Raw genomic sequence first — 13,893 nt, 5'->3', positions numbered from 1 at the left:
AACAGTCCGCGCGTGTTTACGCGGCCTAATTTACAATGATGCTTTTAGACCCATTATCTTTTAGACTTTAGCTTTGATCTTGATTCCTGTATGACTGTCTCTTTATCCAAAATTGCACACATGGAATTTTAATTGCAATTTTTTTTATTTAGAAAACTCTATTTTGCTCACAGGCTTGTATTGGAACCTAACTGATATCACATATCAATGTTTATATAAACATTGCACTAGCTACCTCTATTTTCAAAGGATATCAAACTTTCCTTTTAGATCTAATTTGTATCCAAATATGACAGTGTAGTCCAAAAGACACCGTTTAACCATTGTGCCAAGTGGGATGGGAAGCACCACTAAAAAAAAAAAATACATTGTAAGTAGGTACAGAACTATAAAGAAGAGGTGTTAGATTTAAATTGAGCTTTAACATTTTCAGCAGTAGCTATGAAAAGACAGTAATATAATCTCTTTTTTCATCCTTTAGGTGCTTTCTGTAGTTGCCCAGCAAATTCAGACAATTCAACGTGCTATATCAGAGCAAGTGCAAACCTTTGTGTTTGAAGGTACTGAAATATGTTTGGACTCATCATGCACAGTATTTATTACTATGAATCCTGGGTACGCAGGAAGAGCAGAACTGCCGGATAACTTAAAGGTAATCCATAGTGTACTGTCAGTAGAAACTGAATAAACCAAATTTTTACAAAGCATGGTGGGTCTATAATTTTTTATCATAGGTGTATTTTAAATGATAGAGACCAAAAATCCAGAAAAAAACACATGATACAAGTGTTATTAATTGAGTTGCAGTTCAGTGAGTAAATAAATATTTGACCCCAAGCAAAACATGACTTAATACTTGGTGGAGAACCCCTTGTTGGCAAACACAGATGTAAGACATTTCTTGTAGTTAGTGGCTACGTTTGCACACATCTTAGAAGGGATTTTGGTCATAGACAGCACTTTTCTTCGTCCAAACACAGCGAATCCCCCTCAACAAGAAGGCACATGTACAATCATACCAATGAACATTTAATTGATTCAGGGAAGGATTGGGAGAAAGTGCTGTGGCCAGAAAAGACCAAAATTGAACTCTTTGGCAATAACTTGACTCGCCATGTTTGGAGGAAGAAAAATGCTGACAATGACCCTAAGAACACCATCTCTACAGTCAAGCAAATAGGTGGAAGCATGATGCTTTGGGGCTATTTCTCTGATAAAGATACAGGCTGATTTTGCTGCATTGATGGGCCAATAGATGGGGCCATGTATTTTGAATGAGAACCTTCTTCCCTCAGCCAGAACACTGAAGATGGGTCGTGGATGGGTCTTCCAACATGACAATGACCCAAAACATACCACCAATGCCACAAAGGAGTGGTTCAAAAAGAAGCACATTAAGGTCATGGAGTGTCTCAAGACCTTAATCCTATAGAAAATGTATGAAACTTTGAGTTACCAAAAGACAGCAAAGAAACCTTAAGGACTTAGAGAAGATCTGTAAACAAGAATGGACCAAAATCCCCCCTGAGATGTGTGCAAACCTGGTCACCAATTACAAGCAACATCATACTTCTGTGCTTGCCAACAAAAGGTTTCTCCACCAAGTACGAAGTCATGTTTTGCTTGGGGATCAAATATTTATTTTAGTCAATGAACTGCATCTTCATTTAGAGCATTTGTTTTATTTATTTTTCTGGATTTTTGATTGATATTATGTCTCTATCATTTAAAATACACCTACTGTATGATAACATTTAAAGACCCTTCATTTCTTTGAAAGTGGGCAAACTTGCAAAATCTGCAGGAGATCAAATAATTATTTTCCCCACTGATATATATATATATATATATATATATATATATATATATATATATATATATATATATATATATATATATATATATATATATATATATATACAGTATCTCACAAAAGTGAGTACACCCATCGCACTTCTGTAAATATTTAATTATATCTTTTAATGTGACAACACTGAAGAAATTACATTTTCTACAATGTAAAGTAGTGAGTGAACAGCTTGTATAACAGTATAAATTTGCTGTCCCCTCAAAATAACTCAACGCACAGCCATTAATGTCTAAACCTCTGGCAACAAAAGTAAGTACACCCCATAAGGGGAAAAAATTGGGTACATTTTGCCCAAAGTGTCAATATTTTGTGTGGCCATCATTACTTTCCAGCACTGCCTTAACCCTCTTGGGCATGGAGTTCACCGGAGCTTCACAGGCTGCTACTGGAGTCCTCTTCCACTCCTCCATGTCGACATCACGGAGCTGGTGAATGTTAGAAACCTTGCGCTCCTTTACCTTCCGTTTGAGGATGCCCCACAGATGCCCAATAGGGTTTAGGTCTGGGAACATGCTTGGCCAGTACACCACCTTTACCCTCAGCTTCTTTAGCAAGGCAGTGGTCATCTTTGAGGTGTGTTTGGGGTCGTTATGTTGGACTACTGCCCTGCGGCCCAGTCTCCGAAGGGATGGGATTATGCTCTGCTTCAGTATCTCACAGTACATGTTGACATTCATGGTTCAATTATCTGTAACTCCCCAGTGGCGGCAGCAATCATGCTGCTCCAGACCATGACACTCCCACCACCATGCTTGACTGTAGGCAAGAGACACACTTGTCTTTTTACTCCTCACCTGGTTGCCGCAACACATGCTTGACACCATCTGAACCATATAAGTTTATCTTGGTCTCATCAGACCACAGGATGTGGTTTCAGTAATCCATGTCCTTAGTCTGCTTGTCTTTGGCAAACAGTTTGAGGGCTTTCTTGTGCATCATCATCTTTAGAAAGAGTTTCATTCTGGGATAACAGCCATGCAGACCAATTTGATACAGTGTGTGACATATGGTCTGAGCACTGACAGGCTGATTGCCCACCCCTTCAACCTTTGCAGCATTGCTGGCAGCACTTATACATCTATTTCCCAAAGACAACCTCTGGATATGACGCTGAGCATGTTCACTCAGCTTCTTTGGTCGACCATGGTGAGGCCTGTTCTGAGTGGAGCCTCTCCTGTTAAACCGATGTATGGTCTTGGTCACCGTGCTGCAGCTCAGTTTCAGGGTCTTAGCAATATTCTTATTGCCTGCGCCATCTTTATGTAGAGCAACAATTCTTTTTTTCAGATCTTCGCAGAGTTCTTTGCCAAGAGGTGCCATATTGAACTTACAGTGACCAGTATGAGAGAGTGAGAGTGATAACACCAAATTTACCACACCTGAGACCTTGTAACACTAACGAGCCACATGACACTGGAGAGGGAAAATGGCTAATTGAGCCCAATTTGGAAATTTTCAGTTAGGGGTGTACTCACTTTTGTTGCCAGTGGTTTAGACATTAATGGCTGTGTGTTGAGTACTTTTGGGGGGACAGCCAATTTCAGCTGTACACTTGCTAGTTGTAAAGTGTCATTTCTTCAGTGTTGTCACATGAAAAGATATAATAAAATATTTACAAAAATATGAGGGATGTACTCACTTTTGCGAGATACTGTATACTAAACTGACTTTACATATATATCAATTACACTGCCACTAACTGAATAACCTGCCTGCTTAATCTAAATCAAGCTATCTCTCTGTCCACTGTGAGGGTTGTACTCACTTTTGTGAGATGTATATATATGTGTATATGTATATATATATATATATATATATATATATATATATATATATATATATATATATATATATAAATGTGTGTGTGTGTGTGTGTGTGTGTGTATATATATATATATAAAGAATTGACATGTGTGTAGAGAATGTACATCCTGTCAGAGAAGATCTTTTCAGGCTAAGCTGTTGGAAATTCTGTTCCTTTTGCCTTTTTTTTTTTTTAAATAAAATACATAAAAGTTTAAGAATGTGATTCCCAGATGCCTGATTAATATTATATTTGGTTTGAGGTTTGTACAATCTCAGAGTTCTGTGTTTGAGGTGGTTCAATGAGTTATTACTGCATATGTATTAGATGGCCAATAGCTGAGAAGTTTAGTTCCATGGGGTTGGGCCAGAAGAGGATATTAACATTCTGGAAGGGTCTTTTGTGTATACAACTTTTGAAGATGAAGTGTTAGTGAAAAGTTCTAAATCTTTGTAACTCGGTGCTCAAGGTGTGAGTAGATAGAAAGAAGGCCTAACTAATGCTGACAATACACCATATGAAAAATCGGTCGCACTCATTTTCGAAAATTGAACATTTGGCTGTAAGTGCAAACAATTGCAATATCATGTAATGACCAATAAATCATTCAATGGACATAAATTAAAGCATTTTTTGTTAGTTTTTTTACATATACCTAGTGCAGACAGTTCGGATGGGAAACACATTAACCTTTCAATTTATCGTTCATTCGGTAGAAAATTTCCAAACTTGTCCTTCGTTTTTTTTGACTCAAAAATGTCCCAACGATTATTGATTTTGTGCCCATTAACTGGCCGAAAAACAAATGGACTGTCTAAATTACTGAATTTAGAGTGATTTTTCAAATAGTGTGTTAGGTTGTTGAGAGATAAGATGGTCTTTAGCAAGAGACAAGATTAACTGAGAAACAAGATTGTTGCGAGACAATATTGCTGAGGACAATATACATAGTAGAACCTCCTCTGGCTGACCTGGCTGCAGTTATACACCTGAGCAAAAAATCCACAGGACTCTACTTTACAGGGTGTTTTGATAGCCTTTTCTTAACACCAGGCTGGTGTTCCCCTAGTAGAAAGTCAAGCTAGCCACACAGGGACATATTATTCTGATACCTGTCAGCATTTAGTCTGTTTCAAGGGGGCAATTAAAAAATAATCACAGAGCACTCAATCAAAACAGGGTATCAAAACTGACATGTTAAAGTATTGTATGGAAAGGGCCTTAAAGGTGATGTCAGTTTTATCTTTAAATAAGGAGAAACTAGGTGCTATGGATGCTGGAAATTTGTTTGTGATATTTGTTACCTAATTAACAGTTTTTTCTCAGCATGAAACACAACATTTATGCTGTGTGCACACGACCAGACTTTTTGACGGACTAGGTCTAATGGTCTTCCCAACGGACTTTTGGCAGAGTTCCGACTGACTTTCCGAATGAATGGACTTGACCACACACAAGCATACCAAAGTCGGATGGGTTTGAACATAATGGCGTATGACAGGACTAGAATAAGGAAGTTCATAGCCAGTAGCCAATACCTACCCTAGCGTCGGTTTTTGTCCGTCAGACTAGCATACAGATGAATGGATTTTTCAACCAGACTTGAGTCAATCGAAAAGAGTTGAAACATGTTTTAAATCTAAAGTCCGTCTGATTTTTCTACAGCAAAGGTCCGATGAAGACCACACATTATTGAATTATCCGGCAGATTCATTCTGTTGGACCTAGTCCGTTGAAAAGTCCAGTTGTGTATACACGGCATTAGGTGATAATTTTATGTCCGATTAAATTCATGGCTAATGAATGTGCAGAGATTAAATTTATGGCTAATGAATGTGCAGAGAAAAATGTATGGCTAATGAATGTGCAGAAATGCATGATACTGATACCATTCTGGGCGGATTAATAAAATAAAAAGGGGCTGTGTACACTAAAAATTAAGTGAATGCAACAAATGCATACACTAAAAATTAAACAAATGTAACTAGCGAAGATACCAATTCAATAAACAAACTAGTAACTATCCTATAAAGTGCTCCCAAAGTCTCAAAAAGCTAAATATGCTTATACAGTATATTGGATTATTACATATCCATACCTGTACAAACAGTTCAGTCAACTGTCTTTTTTACAAATGTACAATAATTGTGATAGAAAAGCATAAATATTATAGCAAAAAGGACAAATGAGCAAAATGCAATCTCAAATAAGACTGTCTTATTTAAATTGTAGCAACTGGAACACAACACATGCACAAATGAAAAACTGAAACATTTACTAAGATTTATACACAACACACAGAAGAGACCTACAAAACCCATTCTAAATTGTCATTAATAAGTATTGCACCAGGTGGCATATCAAGGTGTAATACTCCTATATTAAAGCCAATTGATTCAGCCCTTTTTTTCACCATTTATAGAGGGGTACTTTGAAACAGGCTCTACTCAAAAAATTGACACACCTCTTAAAGCTCTAGTGCCGACAAGTAAGCTGCTCTCTCTTGCCTTATAGGGTTGTTTGAAGATGTTTTTGATACCTTCACACAAATGAGGTTGACTGGAAAAAAGAAAAGCCTATGCCAAGCATGTTTACTTAATGTGGAACTAAACTCAAAAAGTTAAGATTCACTCTGCTATAGGAAACAATAAGGTGGGAGTCAACTCTCATGAATGCTTTTTACCTATAGATAAGCTTATAATAAGGCTTACGTATAGGTTCAGTAAATATTTCCTAAACGTGTACAGTTTAGGAGATTTTTACTTTAGATGCAGCCATTGACATGACAGGCGCATGTGCTCTGAAGGAACGGCATACCCAATGCCATTCCTTCAGAAACACCCCGTAAACAGCGACACATGAGTGTTGTCATGGACAGCTCGGCCATTCATATAGTTGAACCCCATGAACCCCCAAGACCGGGCGAGGATGGAAGTGATGGTGCACCGCTGAAGGGCTTTGTTTTCAGGTAAGTCTGACAAATATGTGATGCATACTAGCACATTATGACCTAAACTGCCCACTGCCTATTTTTACTTATTTTTTTGAGGAGTGTTCTACTGCTTTAAGAAATGTTAATTGTGCCTACACAGTACACTGATAAATCTACTTGTTTTGAATTCCTTCTGAAAAACAGCAGCTCACTTCCTGGTAAAGCCGAGTACACAGTAGGGATGAGCTTCGAGTTCGAGCCGAACTCATGTTCGACTCGAACATTGCCTGTCTATTTGGGGTGTTCGCGGCAAATTCGAAAAGCCGCGGAACACCCTGTAAAAGTCTATGGGAGAAATCTAAAGTGCTAATTTTAAAGGCTTATATGCAAGTTATTGTCATAAAAAGTGTTTGGGGGCCTGGGTTCTGCCCCAGGGGACATGTATCAATGCAAAAAAAAACATTTAAAAACTGCAGTTTTTTCGGGAGCAGTGATTTTAATAATGCTTAAAGTGAAACAATAAAAGTGTAAAATTGCTTTACATTTCGTATCTGGGGGAGGTGTATAGTATGCCTGTAAAGGGGTGCGTGTTTCCCGTGCTTAGAACTGTCCCTGCACAAAGTGTAATTTCTGCAGGAAAAAAAGTAATTTAAAAGCACTCGCGTCTATAATGAATTGTCGGCTCCCTGTAATACAGAGAACAGTCGTTGAAAGTCATTGATAAAAAAAAAATTCAATTACCAGGCCCTTCAGGTCTGGTATGGATATTAAGGGGAACCCCGCGTCAATTTTTTTTTAAAAATGACGTGGTGTTCCCCCCAAATATCCATACCAAACACTTCAGGTCTGGTATGGATTTTAAGGAGAACTCCACACCAATTTCTTTTAAAAAATTACGTGGAGTTCCCCCCAAAAATCCATACCAGACCCTTTATCCGAGCATGCAACCTGGCAGGCCACAAAAAAAGGGGGGGACGAGAGCATCCCCCTCCTGAACCGTACCAGGCCACATGCCCTCAACATTGGGAGGATACTTTGGGGGTCTGTGACCCCTTAAAGCACCATGTCCCCATGTTGATGGGGACAAGGGCCTCATCCCCACAACCCTGGCCGGTGGTTGTAGGGGTCTGTGGGTGGGGGCTTATAAGAATCTGGAAGCCCCCTTTAACAAGGGGACCCCCAGATTCCCCCCCATTTGAAATGGTAAGGGTGTACAAAATTACCCCTACCATTTCATAAAGAAAGTGTAAAAAATTGTTAAAAAACACACACACATATCGGTGGGAAAAGTCCTTTATTTAAAATAAAAAAAATTAAAAAAAGATTCCAGTGGTGGTAATCCACTCTTGCTATCCAGCGATGGGTGATCTCTTCTCTGGGGTCCAGCGATAGGTGATCTCTCCCATTCTGTATCCACTGGAGACACTGTGGGAATCCTGGCAGCCTGACAGGTTTTAGTTGAGGAGGACGGGGCCACCGTCACCTGACCCCGCCCCCCTCTGACACAAGGGGAAAACCGGGCTTCCCCAGTGATGTGCGGGTGACCCCGCCCCCCTCTGATGTAACGGAAACCTGCAGTGTCTCCGGTGGAGACAGGAAGAATACTCTGCGTTGGACCATCGGGAGAGAACACCCATCGCTGGACCCCAGAGAAGAGATCAGGCATCGCTGGACCCCGGAGAAGAGATCATCCATCGCTGAATAGCAAGAGTAGATTACCACCACTGGAATCTTTTTTTTTTTAGTTTTTTTTTAATAAAGGACTTTTCCCACTGGTGTGTGTGTGTGTGTTTTTTAACAAATTAAAGGATAAAGGGTCTGGTATGGATATTTGGGGGGAACCCACGTATTTTCTTTTTACATTTTACACAGGGTTTCCTTTAATATTCATACCAGACCTGAAGGGCCTGGTAATTGAATTTGGGGGGAACCCCACGCTTTTTTATTTATTTATTTTTTTATCAATGACTTTCAATGGCTGTTCTCTGTATTATGGGGAGTCGACAATTCACGAGTGCTTTTAAATAACTTTTTTCCTGCAGAAATGACACTTTGTGCAGGGACAGTTCTAAGCACGGGAAACATGCACCCCTTAACAGGCATAATATACACACCCCCCAGGTACGAAATCTAAAGGAATATTACACTTTTAATAATGCTTGAAGTGACACAATAAAATCACTGCTCCTGAAAAAACTTCTGTTTTTAAAACTTTTTTTGCATTGATACATGTGCCCTGGGGCAGGACCCAGGCCCCCAAACACTTTTTAGGACAATAACTTGCATATAAGCCTTTAAAATTAGCACTTTTGATTTTGAACTTTCAAGTCCCATAGACTTTAATAGGGTTCTAAGGTTCACATGACGTTTAGGTCTGTTCGCTGTTCTGGTGCGAACCGAACCGGGGGTGTTTGACTCATCCTTAGTACACAGTAACAGTTTTTTTTCAGGGGGACGGTCCGCCAGAACACTCCAACCAGTGCTCTCTGCCATGGGCTGAGAGTGCTAATCGTGAGTCGGTTGGCTTCTGTCAGATAGACAGGGGTCAAATGTCAGACTTTTTTTTTTAACCAGCCCATTGTCTTCCAACATTCGGCCCATGTGGAGCTTAAATGTACGTGTCTAGGCAATTCTCTTTCGACAGTCTTATATCTATACTGTATATATCAGTTGAGATCTAAGGTACTGCTGCTTCTGATTGCTAGTCTCATGAGATTTGGAGTGAGATTTGGTAATGACACTGCTGTGCTGCTCATTGTTCTCCTTGAGGGAGGCTCTGAAATTAATAAACAAAGGCCTGGGGGCATGATTATGGGTGATTACAGGAGAGTATATCTTAGCCCTGTGTCAGCCAGCAGTGACGTAATTACATTGCATACAGAACTACATTAGGGGATGTTACCAGTGACCAGTGGCCTAGGACAGGAGAAATAGCACCACTGAACATACAGAAAACTAGGGCTTTAGAGCCCTTATGCATGATTTTGTAATTAATTTTCAATACCTGTATCACTGGATGAAATAATAACATAAAGTTGACTGAAGGTAATAAATTTACATTTACAAAGGGCTAAACAATTTCAGCATAGATTTAAGCTTGAAATAACATTCTATATAAAAGTTTTCAAGGTTTCTCAAATATAATTTATCATAATGAAGCTTACAGAAGTAGTGAACTGCAAAAAACAAAACACAAAAAAAACAAAAACAATTCCCCAGAGCATAATGTGCTAGTATGCATTGCATACTAGCACATTTTAAAAGACTTACATTAAAACAAAGCCTTCCAGCGGCAGACTTTCACCGCTGACAAGGCTTCTATCTTCACATGGTCTTCCTTCCGGGTTCATGGATTCTGGCCATTTGAACCACAGCCATGGCCCAGCTCTCTCAATGGGGGCGCCATGTCATCCATTGTGAGGGCAATGTGCAAGTCCCAGTGACATTACCAACTGAAAGCTGTTATAGGCTTTCTAAAAAACAAACAAACTCTTGCAAGCTACCATATGAAAATCCCAATGATAATTAGAGATGATTAAAGGACAGCTGCTAGCATTGACCACGTCTCATATGCTCGTGCCAATTAAGAATTCATACCAATATAATGCTGCGCTATCCAAATTTAATCAAATGTTAATAGTACCAAATTCTAAAATGACTGACTACAGTTAAATATTGGTGGTGAGATATTCCATTTCTATGTAAAAAATCTAGTGAACTAGTGAGAATCTAGTGACATATTACAGAGTGGTGAGCTCATAGCACCTATTAAATGTGAGTACCCTGATATAGTGAATATTGTAATTTTACATAAAACTTTTAAAACGGTAATACACTATCCAGTCTGTTTTCCATATGAATATTGTTGCAAGTAAGGATGAGCTCAGGCGTGTTCGCATGCTCCATGTGCAGAGCCCGCCAGGAAGTCAGCGCAGCGCTGCGCTAATCACAGGCAGTGAGAAACTTTCCCCTGATGTGCAGCTGCAGAGATCGGGGCAATGTCTCACTGCCTGTGATTACCGCAGTGCTGCGACAACTTCCTGGAGGGCTCTGCACGTGGAGCATGCGAACGAGCTGGTGCTCATCCCTAGTTGCAAGCAGCCTTCTAAGGATCTGAATGCTGACCATAAACCCAGAGGTGGTTTAAAAGCGTGGTTCGACCGAGCTTAGGTGCAAGGTCACACCCTCTAAGGTGAGCGCATACACCACAGGGGCGCACAAGAGTGGACACAGCACTTTACTGTTATATCATCTGTTTTATCATCTGCAATGTGTAACAGAAGAATGGAGTAGTTATGAATGGACTTTATGTTGTGATTTTGTGGACACAGATTAATGCATGAAATAGTTTGACACAAGAGCACTTTAAACATGGTTCACTTTATTTCTATATTGATTATTGCATATTGATGCACTTTTATATAGATTTATGTAAATTACAGGTTGTCTCTGCAATTATGGCATTTACTCAATTATCACACAGGGTTGCATATTACTCTGTTGCATATGAATACAACATGTATTCATGTATATGTATGTGTAGGTGTGTGTGTGTGTATATATATATATATATATATATATATATATATATATATATATATATATATATATATATATAGTGTGTGTGTATGTGTGTATATATATATAGGGGGGAGTGCTGGGAGTCCTATAGGGGAAGAGTTAATGAGCCCAGCTGAAGTAAGTGGGCTCATTAAGACCTCTACAAAAAACCCCAGCATGCTTAGGGAGATGCTCCATCCTGGAACCAGTTTGGTGTTTGTATAGACTGGGGAGTGTGACACCTGTTCTGTGCGGTGAGTTAACGCCTGTGTGGCAAACCTCTACAACAGAGACAGAGACAGGGACTGGTGCAGCACAAGGCTGCACTCAGTTGTTAGACAGGGAATCTATGTGTGTAATTAGAGGTCAAGCTGACCAGGATTTATTTTCATGTTTTTTTTTGTTTGGTTGTTATATTTTTCACTGCATGTAGCATAAATAAACCACACATTTTGTTTTTTTTTACCTACAACGCTGTCTGCTGTGCCTGATTTTGTGTTGTGAACCCATCCAGGGGGTCACACACACCCACTGCCGAGCTAACCCCTCACAGTTGGAGGAGAATTCGGGCAGTTTTTTTTTTAAGGCATGGAGCATGGAGGAGATACTGAGACAGCTGGCTCTAGCAAATGCAAATCAGCAGCAAACAAATGCGGGTTTACAAAAGAGCCTTGCAGCCCAGCAGCAGGCAAATGCAAATCAGCAGCAGACAAATGCAACTTTGCAGCAGAGTCTGGAAGCTCAGCAGAAAGCTCACCTGCAGAGTCTGGAAGCTCATCAACAAGCCCAGCAGCAATCTGAAGCCCGCTTCATAGACCTGTTGCAGAAGCAAGAGCAGAGTTTTCAACAGCAAATAGAGACATTAATACAGCAACGTCCGCAGACCAATGAGGCAAGTGGTTACACTAATACCGCATCCTTTGGTGTGAGCCGTTTACTGACAAAAATGACTGGAGAGGATGATCCGGAGATGTTTTTGACCACATTTGAAAGGACTGCTGAAAGGGAAAAGTGGCCTAAGGAGCAGTGGGCTGGACTGGTGGCCCCTCTGTTAACTGGGGAATCGCAGAAAGCTTATTATGACCTAGAGCCTGACCAAGCAAAAGACTATGTGGTGCTAAAAAAAGAAATATTGGCACGGCTGGGTGTCACCCTGGCCGTCCGGGCTCAGCGTGTGCATAATTGGACTTTTCAGGTTGGAAAACCCCCCCAGGTGTCAAATGTATGATCTCATTCACCTGAGCAGGAAGTGGCTGCAGCCAAAGACTTTGACCACACCAAACATTGTGGAACGTGTTGTTATGGATCGTTTCCTGAGAGCTCTTCCTACTGCCATCCAAAAATGGGTAAGCCATGGAGACCCAGAAAATGCAGATAAACTTGTGGATCTGGTTGAGAGGTACTTGGCTACAGAGAACCCGACCACCTCTTCCAGGGACTCACGGACTTTCCACCCTAAGACCAGATCATCCCCAGTGGCGGGTAAGATGACTCCAAGGGGTGAGGGTGTAGAGAGTGAGAGGGTGGGAGTTCTACCTAAGGTCTGGCGGGAGCAGCCCGGGAATCCCAGGCCGCAAGAGACAGTGAAAAAGATTATTTGCTACCGCTGCCGGCAAGAGGGACATATTGCAGCCAATTGCCCAGTTGTGGATGAGCTTATGCAATGTGACTTTATAAGGGAGAGACGTCAGTCGCTGTTTGTGACAGTTGCATGCACTGTCATTCGGGAACCTGAGAAACATTTATGTAAAATGTGTATTAATGGTAGAAATGTTGATGTGTTGCTGGATTCAGCTAGCCTGGTAACATTGATAAAAGCTGAATTAGTTACTACAGAGGTCTCTGGGAAGAACAAGGTGGCTGTTATTTGTGTGCATGGGGACACCCGAGAGTATCCTGTAACTTCAGTGTTTTTTGAGACCCCCAAAGGTAACCTCTCTCATCAGGTGGGGTTAGTGTCTCACTTACCACATGATGCTATTGTGGGAAGGGATTTTCCAAAGTTCTGGGAACTCTGGGATTGTCCTGAGCCCCCCACTGGTGCCCCTATAGACCAGGAAGATGACCAGAATTCCTCTGGGAGTGGTGAGGACTCTCCTGAATTTCCCTTGTCAGTATTGGCGGGGGAATCTCGAGAAACTCGGGAGGAGCCAACATCCTCAGATGAAAACATGCCGTCTGTGGAGTTTTCGGATCTTGAGGTCCACAGGGAAAATTTTGCCACAGAACAGTTAAAAGACCCCACCCTAATAAAGGCACAGGAAAATGTGGTGAAAATAGATGGTGAGTTAGTGAACCCAGATAAGACTTGCACTTACCCGTACTTCACTATGGAAAGGGACCTGCTGTATCGAGTGGCTCAAAGGGCAGAAGAAACCATTGAGCAACTTGTGGTGCCCAAACCTTACAGGGAGTTGGTGTTAGAATTGGCCCATGGGCACATTCTGGGAGGTCACCTGGGGACCGAGAAAACCAGAGAGAGGGTATTGCAGAGATTCTATTGGCCTGGGGTCATGAAGGAAACAGAAAATTATTGTTCTTCCTGCCCTGTGTGTCAGAAGTCGGCACCTATGCCACATTTCCGTAACCCACTGGTACCTCTTCCTATCATTGAGGTCCCCTTTGAGAGGATCGCAATGGATTTGGTAGGTCCGATAATGAAGTCCGCTAGGGGGCATCAGTACATTTTGGTTATATTGGACTATGCCACCCGTTATCCGGAAGCAA

General features: G+C 40.9%; 1 protein-coding gene across 1 annotated transcript in view; it reads left to right on the top strand.

The window, feature by feature from the left end:
* The window catches only part of LOC143962680 (dynein axonemal heavy chain 3-like), a 2,426,925-nt gene that overhangs the window by 982,523 nt on the left and 1,430,509 nt on the right, over window positions 1-13,893 (top strand). Inside the window, exon 30 of the mRNA XM_077472045.1 lies at window positions 482-652. Within this exon, the coding sequence (XP_077328171.1) occupies window positions 482-652 (171 nt within the window). The remainder of the gene's footprint in view (window positions 1-481; window positions 653-13,893) is intronic.

The sequence above is a fragment of the Lithobates pipiens genome, unplaced genomic scaffold, assembly GCF_037356315.1.
Source record: "Lithobates pipiens isolate NorthernLeopardFrog02 unplaced genomic scaffold, aLitPip1_a1.2 Scaffold_8, whole genome shotgun sequence".
Classification (NCBI taxonomy): Eukaryota; Metazoa; Chordata; class Amphibia; order Anura; family Ranidae; genus Lithobates; species Lithobates pipiens.
This window is presented reverse-complemented; position numbering and strand designations above follow the sequence as displayed.